At 36.1% G+C, this 21540-nt stretch overlaps 1 protein-coding gene across 1 annotated transcript in view; it reads right to left on the bottom strand.

The window, feature by feature from the left end:
* Positions 1–21540, bottom strand: part of FCHSD2 (FCH and double SH3 domains 2) — a 238764-nt gene that overhangs the window by 117543 nt on the left and 99681 nt on the right. The window contains exons 6-8 of the mRNA XM_006064686.4: positions 13677–13810; positions 9727–9781; positions 8656–8784 (exon numbers count right to left, since the gene is read on the bottom strand). Of these exons, the coding sequence (XP_006064748.1) occupies positions 8656–8784; positions 9727–9781; positions 13677–13810 (318 nt within the window). The remainder of the gene's footprint in view (positions 1–8655; positions 8785–9726; positions 9782–13676; positions 13811–21540) is intronic.

The following is a 21540-nucleotide window of genomic DNA, read 5'->3' as shown; positions in this document are numbered from 1 at the left end:
AACACAGCCATTCATTTGCTTACATATTATCAATGACGATCCTATAGCATCAGAGTTGAGTGCTTGTAACAGAGCAATCTAAAATATTTACTATTAGGCCCTTTACAGAAAATGCTGCTCACCTCTTTCTGTTCGATTTCAAGATATAGAATGCAAATGAAGAAGCAATTAATCCAAAATAATATGAATACAATTATGGCTATGGTTATTGGGGACAATGGTGACCAGGGTTACTGATAGTCAGATAAAGGAGGATGGGAGGAAAACAAAAACTAAATAAGCTTTAGATCTCTGCTGTCCAATAGAACTTTCTGTGATGATGGTAATATTCTATATCTGTACTGTTCAATATGATACCCACTACCCAAGTCACTTTTGAGTACCTAAAATGTGACTCTTGTTACTAAAGAACAGAATTAAAAATTTTACTTATGTTTATTTACTTTAAATAGTCACATGAACCTAAGGACTACCATATTTGATAGTACAGCTGCTGCTTCAGTTGTCACCTGAAATCTAGGAGGGGGTTCTTCAAGGGAACAATGAGAAACGAAGAGTTGCCTCTAGTTTAGAAAGTTTCAGCCACTGATGGAAAGGCAAAAGTAGGGCAAAGTTACAAATAGATTTGAGAATCAAACAATACTAAAAAAAAAAAAAACAGGCCAAATAATTACTCTCTCCAAGAAAAAGTATGTAAAGAGAAGCAGAGAGCCAGTCTTGACTCTTCTGTTGAAGTCAACCTCTTTGAGGTCTTCCATGTTAATTTATTAAGTGAATAAACATTACTAGGTGAATCAGAGGTATAATATCTAGAGCAATGGCAGGGTAACCAGAAGAGTTATGATTTAAAATCAAGAAGATGAGAGTTACAAATTCTACATGAGAATGAAGAAGACTTTTGGAATAATTAGTGTTTTAGTCAGAAAAGCCTTAAAAATAAGAGGCCTGGATACCAATAATGACTTTCTCTTCATTTAACCAAGACAAATGTCTGTAAAAGATACACCATACTATCGTATTTTCTATATTTTGGTCACATATAAAGATGTTCACCTTTTATTATTTTGCCTAATTATCAACTAGTCAGATATGTCTGGCATCCACTTAATATCTGTCTAGAAATAGGGTCCTAGTATTAAGTTCATCTAGTCAAGGCTATGGTTTTTCCTGTGGTCATGTATGGATGTGAGAGTTGGACTGTGAAGAAGGCTGAGTGCCGAAGAATTGATGCTTTTGAACTGTGGTGTTGGAGAAGACTTTTGAGAGTCCCTTGGACTGCACGGAGATCCAACCAGTCCATTCTGAAGGAGATCAGCCCTGGGATTTCTTTGGAAGGAATGATGCTAAAGCTGAAACTCCAGTGTTTTGGCCACCTCATGCGAAGAGTTGACTCATTGGAAAAGACTGATGCTGAGAGGGATTGGGGGCAGGAGGAGAAGAGGACGACAGAGGATGAGATTGCTGGATGGCATCACTGACTCGATGGACGTGAGTCTGAGTGAACTCCGGGAGTTGGTGATGGACAGGGAGGCCTGGCGTGCTGCGATTCATGGGGTCGCAAAGAGTCGGACACGACTGAGTGACTGATCTGATCTGATTAAGCTTTCAAAAAGTCTTTCATTAGATTGACATTTTTTTCTCTTTTCTACTAGGATGCATTATACTTCATCCTTCCTCATCCAAACCACTAAGAAAATATTTCGCAAGCTTCTAAAAGTAAAAATATCAGCTTATATATTGCACAAGAACACTAGAAAAAAGGAGCATTTGAGGAACAAATTACAAGGCGTCCTAGCAGTCAGCTGAACTGCTTTCCCATAGATTTGATAAAATCAGTTATCCAGTATGCATGGCCAAGCAACAGTTCTTTTTTTGTTGTTGCTATTGTTGTTTTATTTTGGTGTTCACAAAAACCTGCCTGACAATACGCAAACACTAGCAATATATTTAATGTCCACTCTAATCATAAAGTATACAAAGTATTCCTTGGGAAACCTGTCTAAATACTTTTATTTAGAAACTAACATGATCTTACTCTTTAGAATAATCATGACGGGGCAGAATTTGCAATTTTCAATTGTTAATTTTATTCTACAGTTCTCTCAGAATTTATGACATTCATGGTATGTTACTGCTTATTATACTAAATTTTACTATCAATAATATTGGAATGGTATGTAGAAAAGAACACAGCATGAAATCTAGGAAAGATATGGGTATGAAGTTACAGAAATCTTGATTTAAGTCCTAACTACTATATAGATCAGCTGAATCTCACTGTGCCTCCACCATCTGATTTGTAAAACAGGGAAAAAATAATATTTACTTCGAAAGATATTATGAAATAATGAAATTATGAAAAGCTAAATGAAATAATGTATTTTAAGCTACCTAGAGAAGAACCTAGCAATGTTAGACATCCAAACAGTTGCTCTATTCTCACTCCCAAGTATTCAAGGTCTCTTCTACGCTCTCTCCGTCCTCATCCTAAAAAAGTAAGATTTATTTAAAACAGAATAACAGAATTTATGTTATTTAATAGGATGATAATGACATGTATACCAATTTTCAAAATTAACAAAACACTCTTCATTGTCTTATTCGCTCCTGACAGAAATCAAAAGAGATAAGATAGGGCAGGATTATTCCACATTTAACAAGGAAAGAGGAAATAAGTCTAATGAATGGGTGTAATTTAAAGAGCTAATGGCACCAGCTCTGAAGGCAGAGAAACCTGCCCGAGTTGAATCCAGGCTTTGTCATAGCTTCCTCATTTGTAAAATCAGAATGATTCATTCTGCAAGGATAAAAATGAGAGTAATTGTTCATTCACTTTTCAATAAGTATTAATTTATAAACATTCGCACGTATTAGGAATCAAACACTGTACTAGATAGCAAGGATGGAGCCTCAAGTGATACAGACAATAATTACTGTCCTCATGGAATGTATAATTAAGTGGAAGATAAGCCAGTTATCACATAAATCACATAAATACAGGTAAAACTACAACCATCTTTCAAAGTGCTTCAAAGATGTGATAAATCATTTTATGAGACCATCAGATTGGGTGGGAGTGTAACTGGGTTAAGGAGATCATGGAAGCCTTCCTCAGCAAACAACACAAGAAAAGAGATCTGAAGAAATGATGAAAAGAGCAAAGTAGTAGTTTTGATCAGCTCAAGAGGAGAGATATAAAGATACTGATATTTAGCTTTCCCTACAAACGGCCCACCAGAACACCATATAGGGAAGCTCAAAGTTCATAAGTCCTACCCACAGACTAAAAGGGAGACCACATACGGAAAAGAAAACTTCAAAATAAATTCTATCATTGAGACCATCAGAATTAAAAAGAGAAGATAAAGCACAGAAACCTGTTATATATAAAAAAAGGAACATTCAGGATATTAAAGGAACAAAATTTAGGATAATAAATGAACAAAAGAACAAAAGGATATTAAAACCATGCTGAAAATAATTAAAAACTTAACAAAAAACTATAAAGCTGAAGAGGTATCTCAGACAGTAGAGCATAGTGAAAAAGGACAATAAAAGAAGAAAAAAGAAATTTGCAGGACTAGACCTGGAGATCTAACATCTTAATAACAGGAGTTCCAGATAAAGAAAACAAAAGGGAAAAACTAATTTAAGAATCAAAGGACATTCTAGAAATATTTCATAAGCTGAAAATAAAAAACACTAGAGCAGATATGAAGAATGAAGAATCAGATGGTTCAGAGTTCTCAATATCTGTGACCCCATGGACTACACAAGACAACAGGAAACAAGATAACAACTGTCTTCAACATTTGAATAAAAAAGGTTTTTAACCTTTAATTCTACACCTAAGTATGAGCACAGAAAAATAACACCTTCATAACATAGTATCTTTAAAAACTTACCTCTCATGCCCACTCTCTCAAGAAAGTACTAGAGGATGTATTCCACCAAGGAACAAAGTATACAAAGAACAAAGAAGATGCGATACAGGCAGTTGAGGACATTACACAGGAGACAGGCCAAGAGAGGTCCCAGAATAACCCCATTACAGGGCACACAGAGGGCAATTAAACCAGACCAGAGGAGTGTAACACAAAAGATAAACATAAGGAGGGCTGTCATCTAAGATGCTATCAACTGTTAATCTAAGAATAGAACATCCCAGAAATATAAGGGAAAAAACAGGAATAGTCGATTGTTTTAAATCCCTGAGAAGGTGGGAGGGAATGAGATACCATCCAAAGCTGAAGTGAAACGATCATCTTTAGAAAGGAGAAACAACTCTTGTTATTAGACTTCTTAGAAGAGTCTTCAATACAGATGAAGCCTGTAATAGGACAGTAATGGAATTCCCTTTTAATGGTTTCTCTTCTCTAAAAATTAGCAAGAAAGACCACCTGCCAAGTGTGAAAGAGCTGGGTTAAGTCTGAGATTTTAAGAGAAGGGAAAAAGTTGACAAAATTGTTGAAAATAGTAGAGAAAGTCAACCAGGGAAATACAGGAGGATATCTGAACAGTGTTGAGGATCCATTTGAAACTGGTTCCACATTAATTTGGGCTTCCCTGGTAGCTCAGATGGTAAAGAATCCACCTGCAATGCACAGGACCTCGGTTCCATCCCTGGGTTGGGAAGATCCCCTGGAGGAGGACCTGGCAACCCACCCCAGTATTCTTGCCTGGAGAATCCCCATGGACAGAGGAGCCTGGTGGGATACAGTCCATGGGGTCACAAAGAGTCAGACACGACTTAGCAACTAAGCACAGCACAGCCACATTAATTTATGATCATGAATCTGCTTTATTGAAAGATTTTCTTCAAGAGGACTTGATTATTTAGATGCTGGTAAAGAGTGGTTCATCCAGAGTTGGGATTTCATTCATTTATAGGCTAGTGTGTTATTTAAATAATGAACTATACACACTAACCAGGTCAAAGAAGAAAATGAGAAAGGATAATATGCATAAAGTGATTAGAATTGCCTGGAGAATCCCAGGGACGGGGGGAGCCTGGTGGGCTGCCATCTATGGGGTTGCACAGAGTCAGATATGACTGAAGCGACTTAGCAGCAGCAGCAGCAGCAGCAGGGTAATATCAAGTAATCAAAAAAAAAAAAAAGACAGTTGTGATTACTACTATCCATGGCCCTTTTATGTGAATTCATTATTCTGACTTATCATTTCTAAATTATCTCTCTTTAACTAGCCTGAGCTCTTTAAGAATAAGAAGAGTGTCTTGTTTATTTTTGCTTCTTCCAAAGCCTAGCACAGTAACTACCATACTACAGTGAAAGTGAAGTCACTCAGTCGTGTCGGACTCTTTGCGACTCCGTGGACTGTAGCCCACCAGGCTCCTCGGTCCATGGGATTCTCCAGGCAATACTGAAGTGGGTTGCCATTTCCTTCTCCAACCATACTATAAGTAACTATTAAATGTGTATCATTGTATGATAAAATCAATGACTCAAATTTCCTGCTTTCAAGCTATTCATATAAAACCGTTTTAATTAATTTTTTTGGAGTATAGTTACTTTACAATGTTGTGTTAGTTTCTACTGTACAAGAAAGTGAATCAGTTATACGTATACATATATCCCCTCTTTTTTGGATTTCCTTCCGATTTAGGTCACCACAGAGCATATAATAGAGTTCCCTGGGCTGTACGGCAGGTTCTCACTGGTTATTTATTTTGTACATATTATCAATAGTGTATATATGTCAATCCCAATCACTCAATTCCTCCCACGTACCCACTATCCCCTTGATATCCATACATTTGTTCTCTACATCTGAGTCTCTACTTTTGCTTTGCACATAAGATCATCTATACCATCATAAAAATTTTGTTTAAAAGATTTCAGTTAAGCTATTGTAACATTAACAAAAATCCAGAAAATAGACAGCCACTAAAGGCCCACTATCAATTCAATGATAGAAACTTACTAAGTAGCTAACGGTATAATTAATGGATATTATTCAATATTGCAGACTACAGAATTTGCATAACGAAGGAAATGAATTAGCACACACAATGTGAAATTTGAGAATATAACTTCCTGTTTCTAAAGGACAGGAGGGATTCCTGCCTTGATTTTTTACCATTCAATACCCTATAATGTTTCATGAAATGAGTAATCTGAAGCATATTTACCCAATGACGATAAAATACCTAGGTGTAAAAGGACTTCAAAGTGTGTTCAAAGATACAAAATCTGAGGTCCAGCTAGGCCCATTAACCTCCTTTTTTTTTTCTGGCAGGAAGCAGATCCCCAAATAATACTGTACCTTTGCTGGCATATAAAAGGTTATAGGGTTTTAGGTAAGAAATCTCTTTTGACTGTGGATTCAACTTAAAAAAAAAAAAATTTTATTTTTGCTACTGTTTAAATTAATACAATGTTCATTTAAAAATATTCAAAGGGGAAAGTATATATTTGCCAAGTCTCCAGTTGGTCCTTATAAGTCTGAAGCACTATGCAACCCCTAATAACATGTCTAAACCTCTAGGTCAACTATTTTATGGGAAAATGTCTGAAGAGTTCTCGTCTGAGATATCAAAACAATTCAGATCTCTCTCATCTCTTATATTCTAACCAGCAGAAGTCAGAATAGCACAGAAATCAGGAAAAGGGGTTTCACACAATAAATCAAAAGGAAATAAAAAAACTGCAATAGGATACTTCTTAGTTCAGTAGTACTCTCTCCATCCCTCCATTTTTCCTTAAAGGTTCCAGTATATGACCTGTTTCTATTTTCAAGGAAAGAACCTGTAGTTTCTGGACAGTTTATCTCTTTCTCAGAGCCACCATATCAAAAAAAAAAAAGGAAAAAACAATAACTTGCTGCACTCCCTTCTCAACATCTCTGATTTGTAGAGCAAGCAATTCAATCAAAGCAATGTGTTTGGACAGTCATTAAGAACAATGTATTTGAGAGGGATGGGTTGAAAATAAAAACAGAATAATCAAGTTTGGGCCCTTGAGAAGACAGAAGAAAAAGAGATACAATTTCAAAGCAGAACTTGTCTACCAGCCCTGAGGGCAAAACTGGCAGCAGGTTAAAAAAAGTTTCTTCTCCACCCTTTGTCTTTTCCTTGAGTTAAAGTTAAAGATACATATAGATGTATAAAGAGCAAGACCAAGATCGAATTTTGGTATACAAGTAATTGTAACCCATTCTAACATCCTCATATAACTACTAGTTATATTTTCTCTTGTTTTACCCCTAGGCACTTCAAAATAATAAAACATTAATGCACAAGCTTATCTATCAATTAAGTATAAAATGATTAAATTTTAAAAATCTAAGCCTTTGACTGTGTGCATCACAATAAACTGTGGAAAATTCTGAAAGAGATGGGCATACCAGACCACCTGATCTGCCTCTTGAGAAACCTGTATGCAGGTCAGGAAGCAACAGTTAGAACTGGACATGGAACAATAGACTGGTTCCAAATAGGAAAAGGAGTATGTCAAGGCTGTATATTGTCACCCTGCTTATTTAACTTATATGCAGAGTACATCATGAGAAACGTTGGGCTGGAGGAAGCACAAGCTGGAATCAAGATTGCCAGGAGAAGTATCAATAACCTCAGAAATGCAGATGACACCAACCTTATGGCAGACAGTGAAGAGGAACTCAAAAGCCTCCTGATGAAAGTGAAAGAGGAGAGTGAAAAAGTTGGCTTAAAGCCCAACATTCAGAAAATGAAGATCATGGCACCTGGTCCCATCACTTCATGGCAGATAGATGGGGTAACAGTGGAAACAGTGGCTGACTTTATTTTTCTGGGCTCCAAAATCACTGCAGATGGTGACTGCAGCAATGAAATTAAAAGACGCTTACTCCTTGGAAGCAAAGTTATGACCAATCTAAACAGCATATTAAAAAGCAGAAACATTACTTTGCCAACAAAGGTCCAACTAGTCAAGGCTATGGTTTTTCCAGTGGTCAAGTATAGATGTGAGAGTTGGACTATAAAGAAGGCTGAGCGCGGAAGAACTGATGCTTTTGAAGTGTGGTGTTGGAGAAGACTCTTGAGAGTCCCTTGGACTGCGAGCAGATCCAACCAGTCCATCCTAAAGGAGATCAGTCCTGGGTGTTCATTGGAAGGACTGATGTTGAAGCTGATACTCCAATACTTTGGCCACCTGATGCAAAGAGCTGACTCACTGGAAAAGACCCTGATGCTGGGAAAGATTGAGGGCAGGAGGAGAAGGGGACAACAGAGGATGAGATGGTTGGATGGCATCACCAACTTGATGGACATGGGTTTGGGTGGACTCTGGGAGTTCGTAATGGACAGGGAGGCCTGGCATGCTACAGTTCATGGGGTCGCAAAGAGTCAGACGTGACTGAGCGACTGAATTGAACTGAACTGAAGCTTTTAAAAAATAATCATATATTAATAACCACTATATAGTAAATAAATGCTGCTGCTAGGGAATAATACAACCTTTTACTATGATTTGTCTTAAACATTTTCTTATACTAAAATTAATTCAGATTATATGAAACAGAGGTTACATAGACAATACAAAGTATATTCCATATTCCAGCAAAAAGCAAGGTATTGTCTGCTATTCTATAGACTCAATCCCATACACCCAATAGTCAACTCAAACAAAATTACTGCAGATATTAAGGCTGTATTACCTTCATGATATTAACTAAATCTGTTTGATAGTAGCGATCCTGGTGTGCATTTGCTGCCGCTAATGTAAGAAGATAATCATTCCTTGCGTGGGTAGCTTTGGAATTACACTCAGATCGCCGGGCTTTTAACTAAAACATAGCAAGAGGAAAAAATAGTTAGTGCAAACCGATACAGCACTGAAAAACATACAAGGGCACTACCACTCTTAATCGGTTCCCCAATAACAGTAAAGATGACCAGGTGAAGAAACATTTATATGCATGTAAGAATTCTTCAACACTATTGAAGAACTCAATAAACAGTGACTAGAACTGTGTCACATAGTAAGTGCAGTTCAGTTCAGTCACTCAGTCGTGTCTGACTCTTTGCGACCCCATGAACTACAGCACACCAGGCCTCACGTAGTAAGAGGGTTTTCAAATATTTATTATTTATACTTTATGTATTTTCAAAGCTTTTGAGAGAACTTCAAAATTGTATGCTCATTTTATTCTGATGGGACAATAATAGTTCTCAAATTAAGAAAGCCTCTTATCTTCAAAGACATCAGTAAATCTGCTGGAGTTAGAAAATCATTTTAAAAAAATCAACACCCTCTAATGTGGCAAAAGAAATGCATGCTAGAGGGGAGCTTAGCAGACAAAGGCAGGTCACTAAATTTATTTATCAGGTATTCTACAGCTTGAGGATACCACAGGAAAAATTCACCTGCATCTGGCCTAGAATATTGTGCTTAGAGGTACAAACCTAAGTGAAATGGATTTTGTAAAGCTTTCTAAAGCCTAAAGACCAGTTAAAGTCTCTTGGACTAAGTGCTAAAGGCAACAGTCCTAAGCAGGTTAGGCACAGAAATTTACCTCTAAAGCAATCTTGAGAAGCAGGGAGTATCCAAAGGGCTGACACCTCGTTGAAAAACCCCATGAACTGGGAAAAAAGTTCTTCCCTAATGACTTTAAAATGCTTCTCTATATGGAAACTAGATGGAAATAATTTAACTGCACCTTCAAAAGGCCCAGTTCTTTTTTTTTTAAGCTAAGGTTTCTTGTGAAATAAAGTTTTCAAAAACTCACCTTTACACTTGCCTTCTGTAAACTGATTCTTGATTGAAAAAGACTAAGTTTAGATCTATAATGAAAATAGAAAAGTATATTTAGTAACTATCAAATTACATAATGATTATTATAATTAATAAATTTTTTAAAAAGTGACATTTTCCCATAACACCATTCTAAAAGAGAACTAGATAAATAGAAAACCAAATGCAATTATTATTTTCCTTTATTTTACTACAGGAAGAATTTAATATTATGGTGAAAAAGAAAATAGTGGGATTAATAAAAATATCCCGAATGAGAAAAATACAATTTGACAAATTCAGTATGTTGGTATTGCCTAATAAACAGAAGCCATCAAACTATAGGTTATTCCCAGTACCATATAGTTGCACATACTTTAGTACCTGCAAGGAAGCTTAAAGAAGCCCATGGACAACCAACCTATGGAGGCAAAGATTAGCAGGCTTTCCCGGCCTGTAACAATAGGCTGCAATAGGCTGTAACAATGCCAGGAATGCAACCTACAGTATGATATTGACAGGCTCTACAAAAGCCTTAATTCCATCATGTCTCCCACTAACAGTTCTTGTTGGAGTGCTCCCTCCACTCTTAACATAGTACTCAGAACATAGTGATAAAGCCCTGCAACGTTCTACCCTGTATGATTTTACTGTTTAACCTTCTCTTTTCTGGGGTACTTATTTCTCTCAATCCCTCTCAGCTTGTGAGAGGCACCACAATTAAAATCAGTAATAAAAATATGGTGAAGTGAAGTGAAGTCGCTCAGTTGTGTCCGACTCTTTGCGACCACCAGGCTCCTCCATCCATGGGATTCTCCAAGCAAGAATACTGGAGTAGGTTGCCATTTCGCTTTACCCAAACAACTAGAGATAAAAGTAAGGAGAAAGTCAACAGACAAATGCTAAGGAACAACCAACATTCCCACGACCAGTGATTTTTGAAGCTGCAATGTTTGTCTTGACTACAGTGTCATGGTGACTGCCATGGGAAAAGTCAATGCATGTGCTGGACGCTATGCCATAATATGAAGTAAAGTTGCAGGCTATTTGGTACTGGAAGACAGAGAAAGACAGTCTTTGCTGAGCCAATGTGAAGAGGATAGCAAAAGCTGTCTCTCAACTTTCTAAAAAGAGAAAAACACTCTCTTGTTAGATGCACAAATATGCATCCCAACTGCTCCACTGTTTAAAAAAAATAGTTGGATCTAAAATACTCCTGTTATTTTTCTACTTTGTTATTATATTCATACTTGATGGGGGTTTTATTAGTCAGATTCCTATTCGTTTTGATCTAGAAAAGCAAAGGCTACAGACTTTAAAATTGGAGTGCCTGTTCAGGGTTAAGAAAGACTGTGTTTGGGGTATACTCATTTCTACTTTTTTTGTAGCCATTATCTAAATAGTCTGAGTTGCATCTGGATTTTCTAATATAAGGATTTAAGTTTATGGTTTCTGCTTCATTTGCTAATCCTCATACAATCCTTGTGTGGCAATAAAGAAAATACTAGTAACAAGTAAAATAATAAAGTTTCTAACTTCAAAGATTATCATCTAGAACAAATAAAATATATATTGATACAAACAATGAACTATACTGCATACTCCCCCTTCCTCACCCACCTTCCAAATGTTAATGTTCCTTAGGTTTCCAAACTCAACTTCTCATCTCATTTTATATATGATGCCATCATTTTAACTATCATCTGATATGCAACTAACCCCCAAAGCAAGATCTTCAGGCCCATATTCTCCTGTGAGAGTCAGATATATAACCTTCTACCAAATACATTAACTCCACGGTCCCACAGGTATTTCAAAACCTATATATTTAAAGCGGAACTCATCCATCAAACTGTATACTTCCTTCTATGCTCTCTCCTAATGTACACATCTGAATGTACACATCCCACTACCTGTCAAATCATCTGTCAAAACTGTATATACCCTAGTTTTCACTTCCCCTTCCTGGTCTTTCTTCTCATCTCTACTTAGAAAAACCATTCTTCAGAACTGTGTCCAAATACCACTTCTTCTATAAAGGTTTCCTTTCTCATTAGGCAAAATTAATCTATCTTCTAGACTTATATAACAGTGTTTTCACATAACTACTAAAATAATTACTAGGTGACATTAGGCATTTACTTTCTTTGAGTTTACTGTGAATAAACAAACCATAAATTTACTTTAATACACATTTGTTTTTAATTCTAGGCTTTAAACTTTTTGAGGGCAAAGCTTATCTTACTGATTTCTGGATCCATGGTACCCAATATAGAGTAATCATTCAAAAAAAAAACTTAGCAAGTGAATAAAGAGATATTTCTTTCCCTGTTGTAGAATTAATTTTCATGAAAAGTTACACGTGGAACTAAATGTCTGATCTGCTGTACCCTCTTTGAATCTGAACCATATTAGGAGACAGTTTCTTGTGATCAGCATCTGTGCCAAATCCATTTGTGTGTGTGTTAGTCGCTCAGTTGTGTCCAACTCTTTGCGACCCTGCAGACTGTAGCCTGTCAGGCTTCTCTGTCCATGGAATTCTCCAGGCAAGAATACTAGAGGGGATTGCCATTCCCTTCTCCAGAGGAGCTTCCCCACCCGGGAATCGAACCCTGGTCTTCTGCATCCCAGGCAGATACTTAACTGTTTGGCCTACAGGAAAGTCCCTGTGTCAAATCCATACCTCTCAAGAAAAGCCCCATAACTGTCCTCATTTTCACCCGTGGACCTTGGCTCAAGTAGGTATTTATATATGCTCTACAAAATCTGTCAATTCTCTGTTTTCAAATCTCTGAGAATTTAAGAACACAAGTTCTTAAAAACCACCATGACAGGATATCCCTAATGGAGAGAATCTAATCTAAAAACTTCAGATCTTACTGGGAAGATGGGTTCACCAACTCTTAAGAAAGTATAGGAAATATCTGTATGCTTATAAAAATAAAAAAATTAAGAAAATAAACTAAGGGAAATATTAAATATGTTTTCCAGTAACATTAAGCATGTTATGAGTATTCATTTACCATCCCTTGATACAAAATACACTTTCCAGGAGCCCCTAAATTTTCACAACATTTGCCTATGAGATTGCTTAATTTCCTGCAGACAGAAAAATATATTAGAAAGACACCCCTGACTCCTTCCTAGTCTGCACAAGTGTTCAATTGTACAGACTTTCTGATTCCATGACTAGGAGTTCAAACTTCTACATTTTCCATCAGTGAGCTGACTGAATGGGAGTCTTACCCTTCCTTACAGACATCTTCAGAATACCATTCAATAACACAGGTGTCTTTATTCTTAAGAAATTTTAATCTTTCCTCAAGCTGTCACTGCAAAAATCTCTAGCTGCTAGTTTTACATTTCTTTGTGTTATAAACTGCCAGTTCCTTCTTTTCCTAATTATTTTTAAATAAAGGACTTGTAATTCACATATACTGAAAGTGAAATTCACACACAGTTGCTAAAGCATACATTAAAAAGTGTATGTTAGAACTTCATATAAGAGAAAATTCTAGAGCAGGATTTCTATACTGAGGTCAGTGCTCTTGTTCACTTGATGTGTCCATCATCCTTCAGTGGCACACTGAGCATCAGGGATTTTTCAACTACAATTGATTTAGTCTGGCATGAGAAAAATGAGGCTCTAAAACCCTGATATTCAGACATCTAAGCAACTTAAGCAGACTCTTGCTAAGCTTCCAATACACTGTTCATTTGTCTTCTTTCTTTTTCAAAATTCAATTTAATGTGAAAACTGATCAAACATTCTCATTTTGCTAATATTAATGTAAATAAAATCAACCAATGTAAGAGAAAAATTTGATCTAAAGTATGTAACATTTACAGGTCTGATGAAATGCCCTGTACTAACAGAAAACAAAGTACTGGCAAAAATAACATTTATTTGCATAATGACTTTTTCAGAAATGCTAATACACATACTTTGCCTCGATGTCGGCTTTCTCTCGTACTGCATGAGCCATCTGTTCAGTCTCAAAGTACTTCTTCTTGCCTTTAGCTAAATCTTTTACTGTCTCTTGCAGTTCAGTTTGGATCTTTGTCAACTGGTCCACACACTGTAAAATACAAAGTGCAGTTATTATGATTTTAGTCTTTAGGCTTACAGAAAATGAGTCTGTCCTAAGAACTATGCACTATGCCCTCAGGATGGAAACCCAGGAGAAGAATCAGCACATTTAGAGCCCTTCAAATTGCAAATTAAAATCCAGTGAACAGCTGGTACTCCCATTTCAAGTAATGTATGGAATAGTGTCACATTTTGCCGAATAACTCTGCTTTGAGAAATAACCTCTGAGTGCTGCTGATAACTGACTACGGCATAAGAGGAGCAACAAAGAAAATGTTCTCAGTGTTGGAGCACAGCAATAAAGGCAAAAGATTAAAGCAATTCTGTAATCTTCATAATATTAATAAAGTCTCCTATCTATATGTTTGGGGAACTGATGGCACAAAGGATACTGAAGGATTCATGTCAGAAGTGAGTGAAGGAAGAGTGAAATCTGAGAAGTTTAACATGGTAAGTCCAAGATGAAGGAGAAAACTAAGAAACCTGGGTAACACATAACAATTATTACTCAAAACTATCCCAAATTCAACTCTTTGGATATACATACAGATTCGAGGAGAAGGGACAGACATAATAACTCAAAGAAATATTTAATGAATAACTCTTATAACACAATGGGGCCCAAGTAACACTGCTTTGGGACCCTTCTGGATGTCCAAAGTGGAATTTTTTTCCCCAGTTGGAAACAGTTTGAGGCCAGTTTCCCCAGTTTCACCAGTTTGAGCTCAATTCAGCTCAAACCTCCATTGAAAAACTTCTGAGCCTGGAATAACACTGTCAATACATGGTGGAGACTGAAGAAACTCAGCAAAGCAGGAAGAGACACTGGTTAAGAGACTACTGTGCCAGGATGAACAGTGTAGAGTAGAACAAGAACATCAGAAGAGCAAGGGTAAAGCACAAATAAATTTAAACGTAAACATTTGACATACAGGCTAGAGTTTCTCAGTAACTTAGGTGTTAAGAAAGGGACACTCTACAGGAAGAGAGATCTGAAAGGTTCCCTATGGGTACATTTATTGAGCATGTAATAAGTGTCAGGCTATGAATAAAGGGTAGAACCAAACAAAAACACCTCTTTCCTCCTTCATGACAACCTAACACTGCCATAGAATAGTGCTAAACATCCCAATAATGCCAGGCTTGCATGTGTGAAGAGCTAAGAGAATGCTCCATGGCTACAATTAGATATTAATAGTCAGGAAGTGGAGCATAGCCTGAAAAAATACAGCTGTGTTTAATGGGCAAAAGGGATGGATTATTTAAAAGAGTCAGGTGTAAGGTATCTATATCCAAAATGTACATCGAAAACAATGAAACTTGGCCTCAGAAAAATTAATCAATGAAAGGAAGCCCAAGAGTACCATAGTGATACACAGCACTGAGAAGGTTGCTAATTTGAATATTTTGAGAGGAAATGAAACACAGTAGATCAAAGGTTTTCCTGAGGATTGCAAGCCATGTGGATAGAATCTTGGAATATTCACACAGAGTGAACACCATGGGTACATGTACATGAGCACATACACACAAGCACATGCATATACACACACACACACACACACACACACAGAGCCACTCACTCCTTATATCCCTACCCTTTGAAGGAAAAGACATCTCTCCTTACTCTCAGGTAACCAAATAACTCATAAATATTAATTAATTTCCATCTATAAAAGGTTATTAATTAAATTACATTCTATATGTGCCACAATATTCGATGAATTTTGTGTTATTCATATTTTTAAAAGCACTTCTCAAAAATCTCTTCATTAAACTCTAGTTGGGTCTATCCTACTTGCTTTTTCTCTTTACATAAGTTTCTAAGATAGTTTATCAAACAGTATTAGAGAGAGCCTGTGTACACAATGAAGAGATCTCTTGTGACCTTTCTTCCCTAGCATTCATTAAAATAACAACCAAGTGTTTTCCACCACCCAAGTGGACTCTTTCAAGTGAGAGTAATTTGGGTTCTTCTTCAAAGGAAAATGCCTGCACACAGCAAAATATCAAAAATATTTATTAAATAAGTCATCAAACTTAATTTGCAAAGGAATAGGATTTCCTTTCCAATTTTTAAAATAAATTTTTTTTTCTGTAGAAATACAATATTCCAAGGAGGATTAAGTTACATACTTAAAAAGAAGCTTAATAGTACCTAGGTTAAGAAAAGCCTTGATGTGATACATGTCCAACTTTTTCCTAAGAGGTATTAGCACTGAACACAGACATGAATGTAAGTTTACATTAGAGCTAAGGGATCATACAAAATGAAAAATGTGGATATTATAATTCAGAATTCTATTGAAGAAATTAAAAGTATGATTCCTGAGTATGACACAGATACTAGGATAGATAGACCTGCTAACAACTTGAAGGTTCTCTGACCCGGTAATCATGTCCTGGAAGTTCATCCTAAGAAAATAACTTTTTAAAAAATTGAATTTTTATTACCTTAGTGGTAATAAAACAGAGGAATGATTAATAAAGGAGAATAAATGAAAGATGTATTCAGAAGTAAAAAATAATAAACATAAAGCTTGAATAGAAACATTAACAATAAATTAGGAAATAGAGAACGCAAAAAAACAGAATACTCTTAAAAATAATAATCCATGTATTAATTACAACTACTATAAAAACTAAGAAGGTAAAGGAGTAGGAAACATAAATAGTCTACTGAGGTGAAGAAGCTATTTTTCTGTAAAACTATTTAAACAATAAATAAAATTGACAAAATAGAGAAAATTTTTTAAAAGAACATGAACATTAAAATGTTACAGAGCGGTTAACATTCAAATATATAAACAGTTCAAACAATTTGATACTTAAAAAAACCTGATTAAAAAATGGGCAGAAGACCTGAATAGACAATTTTCCAAAGAAGATATGCAGATGGCCAACAGGCAAATGAAAAGATACTCAACATCACTAGTCATCAGAAAAATGCAAATCAAAACTACAGTGAGGTATGACTTCACACCTATCAGTATGACTATCATCAAAAAGACCACAAATAACAAACGCTGGCAAGGATGTGGGAAAAAAGGGAACCTTGGTACTCTGTTGGTGGGAATAAAAATTGGGGCAGCCACTGTGGCAAATAGTATGAAGGTTCCTTAAAAAAACTTAGAACTACCATATGATCCAATAGTCTACTCCTGGCAATATATCCATAGAAAATGAAAACACTAATTTACAAAGATACATGCACCTCAGTGTTCATAGCAGCATTATTTACAATTGCCAAGATTTGGAAGTAATCTAAGTGTCCATCAACAGATGAATAGGTAAAGAAGATACGGTATACATATAGCACATACATGAAGGAATACTACTCAGTCATAAAAAAGAATGAAAATTTGCCATTTGCAACAACATGGATGGATTTGGAGGGTATCGGAGAAGGCAATGGCACCCCACTCCAGTACTCTTGCCTGGAAAATCCCATGGATGGAGGAGCCTGGTAGGCTGCAGTCCATGGGGTCGCTACAAGTCAGACAGAACTGAGCGACTTCACTTTCACTTTTCACTTTCATGCATTGGAGAAGGAAATGGCAACCCACTCCAGTGTTCTTGCCTGGAGAATCCCAGGGATGGGAGCCTGGTGGGCTGCTGTCTATGGGGTCACACAGAGTCGGACACGACTGAAGCAACGCAGCAGCAGCAGCAGCATGCTTAGTGAAATAAGTCAGAGAAAGCCAAACAGTGTACATTAATACTTATATATGGAATTTAAAAAATAAAGTAGTGAATACAACAAAGAAGAAGCAGACTCATATATATAAAGAACAGATCAGTGGTTACCAGTGGAGTGAGGTAAGGGGAGAGAGGCAAGAGATAAGATACATGAATATACTGTGCAGCACAAAGAATATATCCAGTACTATATAGTAACTATAAATGAAGTATAACCTATAAATATTTTAAACCATTATATTATTCAACTCAAAATAATACTATAAATCAACTATATTTCAATTAAAAAGATATTACAGACAGAATTTTAAGTCAAATTGGTTTTGATCATGAACAATTTGTTTTAGACTATCCTCTTCTAGTCTATTAACTATAAAAGTTAGACAACAGAGATTTTTAGAAATAGCCAGAATTAAAGAATAGCAATACACACTGGACATAAGGGACTTGATATCTGGAAGAAGAGAAGCACAGCTAGGTAAGCTCTACATTCACCTTGACTTTTTTCCTTAGGGCAATTTTTGAATCATGGTACAGAAAAGTACGGAGAAGGCAATGGCACCCCACTCCAGTACTCTTGCCTGGAGAATCCCATGGACGGAGGAGCCTGGTAGGCTGCAGTCCATGAGGTCGCTAAGAGTCAGACATGACTGAGCAACTTCACTTTCACTTTCATGCACTGGAGGAGGACATGGCAACCCACTCCAGTGTTCTTGCTTGGAGAATCCCAGGGATGGGGGAGCCTGGTGGGCTGCCGTCTCTGGGGTTGCACAGAGTCGGACACGACTGAAGCGACTTAGCAGCAGCAGCAGCACAGAGAAGTAGAATATAAACAGAAAGTGGGGTTGTTTTTTTTGTTGTTGTTGTTGTTTTTGCTCTTTCTAACTAGACTGTGGAAACAGAGGTTGGAGTTTGAAGGGTGCCAAAAGAGTAGGAACTTGAGAGACTCAATCTTGGAAGAAGGATACTACAGACAAGCAAGCCATAAAATCTGTATGCAATTTCCCCAAGTCATCAGTTGACTTCTAAATGGCATGTGTGGAATGAAGCTCCAAGAAATTTGGGAAAGAACAGTAGCTAAAAGGCTAATGAGCTGAGCAATGAACAGCTACATGAGCAGAGCAGCTACATGATGTTGAGAAGAAAAAGGTTGGAGTTCAAGTCTTGTCAAAACAGAAAGGCTTTGGTAAATATCCTACACTTTCAGGTAAGACCCCAGAAGTAAGGACAAAAGTGAAACAGACAAGCCTAAAAAGTCTAACGCTAGATAGACCCTAACAGAATCAAAGTGATTAAATAGTATTCTATCTGCCTGCTAAAAAACTTAACTCTCTTTGGAAACAGAAAACATCTTCCATAGCCTCTACAATTTTTATCCACAATATCCAGCACCATGACGCTTACAAAAGCAGTAGACCCAAATAACTAAAAACAAGCAAACAAACAAAAAAACAGATTATGATAAAAAGAGACCTACAGTGTTCACATAGTGGAACTATGAAACAGAGATTAGGAGTAATACATTAAACAGGCGAAAGAAAAAACATGAAGAATTGCATCAGAAACATTGACTCCATTTTTTAAAAGATAAAAAATTCTAGAACTGAAGAATACACTGAGATTCCAAAAGATAAGTTTTAAAAGCAGATTAGAAATAGCAGAACAGCACAGGAGCACTATGCACAATAGTCAAGAAATGAAAACAACATTTGTAACGACCTATACGGAAATAGAATCTAAAAAAGAGTGGATATAACTGTATATAACTACACTACAGAAGAAACGAAGACAACATTATAAATTAACGATACTCAAAAAAAATTTAAAGATGTGGTATACACAATACACACACACACACACACACACACACACACACTGGACTATTATTTAGGCATAAAAAGAGCAAAATTTTGCCATCTGCAGCAACATGGATGGACCTATAGAATATCATACTAAATGAAGAAAGTAAGACAAAAACAAGTATTATATGATATCACTTATATGTGGAATCCAAAAAATACAAATGAATCTATATACAAACAGAAATAGACTCATAGACATACAAAACAAACATATTATCAAAGAGAAAAAGCAGGAGAGAAGGGATAAATTAGTATAGGATTAACAGATGCAAACTACTATGAATAAAACAGGGAAGTAACAAGGATTTACTGTATAGCATAGGGACCTATATTTAATATCTTGAAATAACTTATACTGGAAAATGACCTGAAAAACATATAAAACTGAATCACTTTACTGTACACCTGAAAATAACACAGTATTGTAAATTAACTCTACTTCAATCAATCTGTAAAAACACACAGAAAGAAAAAGATAAATAGCAGGACAGAGTGTTAATCAACTGGAAGATAACAGTTGAAAATTCAGACTGAAGTGCAGAAAAAAGCACATTAATAAAGAAAGTGCAGAAAAATTACAAAAGACATGGACAGAGACAAAAAGTCTAATAGCAAATAAGTCCTAACAGGGAGGTAAATGGAATTATGTTATAAAAACATTTTTACATTGTTTAAGAGGTGACAAAATACTAATTCACAATAGACTTAAAGTTTGAAAAGCAGTAAAAATATCAATTCATGGTAAATTACAGTATGTCAAAAAAGCACATTGCAATCTCTAAAGTAATTACTAAAAGAATAACAAGATTATAAGATTAAAAAGCTAATAGTGAAGGAAATTTTGATAATAAAATGTGTAAGATTGCTCAATGTCATTAATCCCCAGGGAAACTACAAGTCAAAACCACAATGAGATATCACCTCATACCTGTTAGGATGGTTATTACCAAAAAAACAAATGACAACAAGTATTGGCAAGGTTGGGGGAAAATTGGAACCCTTGTGCACTGTTGGTGAGAATGCAAAGTGGTGCAGCTCTTTATGGAAAAGAGTATGGTGATTCCTCAAAAAATTAAAACTACAACTACCATACATTATCCAGCAATCCTACCTCTAGGTATTTATCCAAAAGAAGTGAAATCAGCATCTCAAAGAAATATTAGTATTCCATGTTTACTGCAGCACTATTCACAAAAGTCAAAATATGGAAATAACCAAAATGTGGATAAATGCATGAATGTATTAAAAAATATGGTATATACATACAGTAGAATATTCTTCAGCCTTAAAAAAGAAAGATATCCCATGCAACAACATGGTTGAAACTAGAGGACATTATGCCAAATGAAATAAGCCAGTCACAGAACAACAAATACTGCATGATTCCACTTCCGTGAAATACATAAAATAATCAAACATAAAAAATTTCAGTTATACAAAATGAATAAGTTCTAGAGACTGTCTGCACAACATTGTGCTTATAGATAACAATACTGTATTGTACACTTTAAAAATCTGTTAACAGGGTAGATCTCATGTTAAGTGTTCTCATCACACTAAAAGAAAAAAGAAAAATACAAGATTAATCCAAAAGGAGGCTAAAAGAAAAAAGAAAGTACGAAGAAAGGGTTGGAGTACAGAACGAAAAATAGATGATTTTTGATCCTATGTGGAGTCAATTGTTGTAAAGTTTGGGAAGTACAGTTGGAGAAGTCAATATTTGTGGCCATGTGCTGCTTATCTTGCTCCATTGGGAATCCATCTCAATTTTTCTTTGGAGAATCATCTTTTCCCGTTTTTAGTCCATGTAGTTTGCATGAGGACTGTAACCTCTGTAACTCAAGATAAGTCAATGAGCCTCAATTCTGATAATTTTGTTAGAACTTTGGGGAAAGTGGAAAATGTGGACTTGCTAGCTCTGATATTTGTAAATCCGGCAAGTTAGGGGCGGCACAATGTGGGGAGAGTTGCTATGCCATGGAGAGTTGCTGAAGAATGAAGCCACTGGGGAAAGCAGAGCTAATGGATGGGAAGAAACATGAATTCTAATGCCATCATTTGAGCTCCTGGATCCACTCCTGTCTGGATTCCATCCATGCTGAAATTTTTAGTTATACATTCTCTTCTTGGTTTAAGTCAATTTGAAGTAAGTTTCTGT

Source organism: Bubalus bubalis, chromosome 16 (genome assembly GCF_019923935.1).
Source record: "Bubalus bubalis isolate 160015118507 breed Murrah chromosome 16, NDDB_SH_1, whole genome shotgun sequence".
NCBI lineage: Eukaryota > Metazoa > Chordata > Mammalia > Artiodactyla > Bovidae > Bubalus > Bubalus bubalis.
This window is presented reverse-complemented; position numbering and strand designations above follow the sequence as displayed.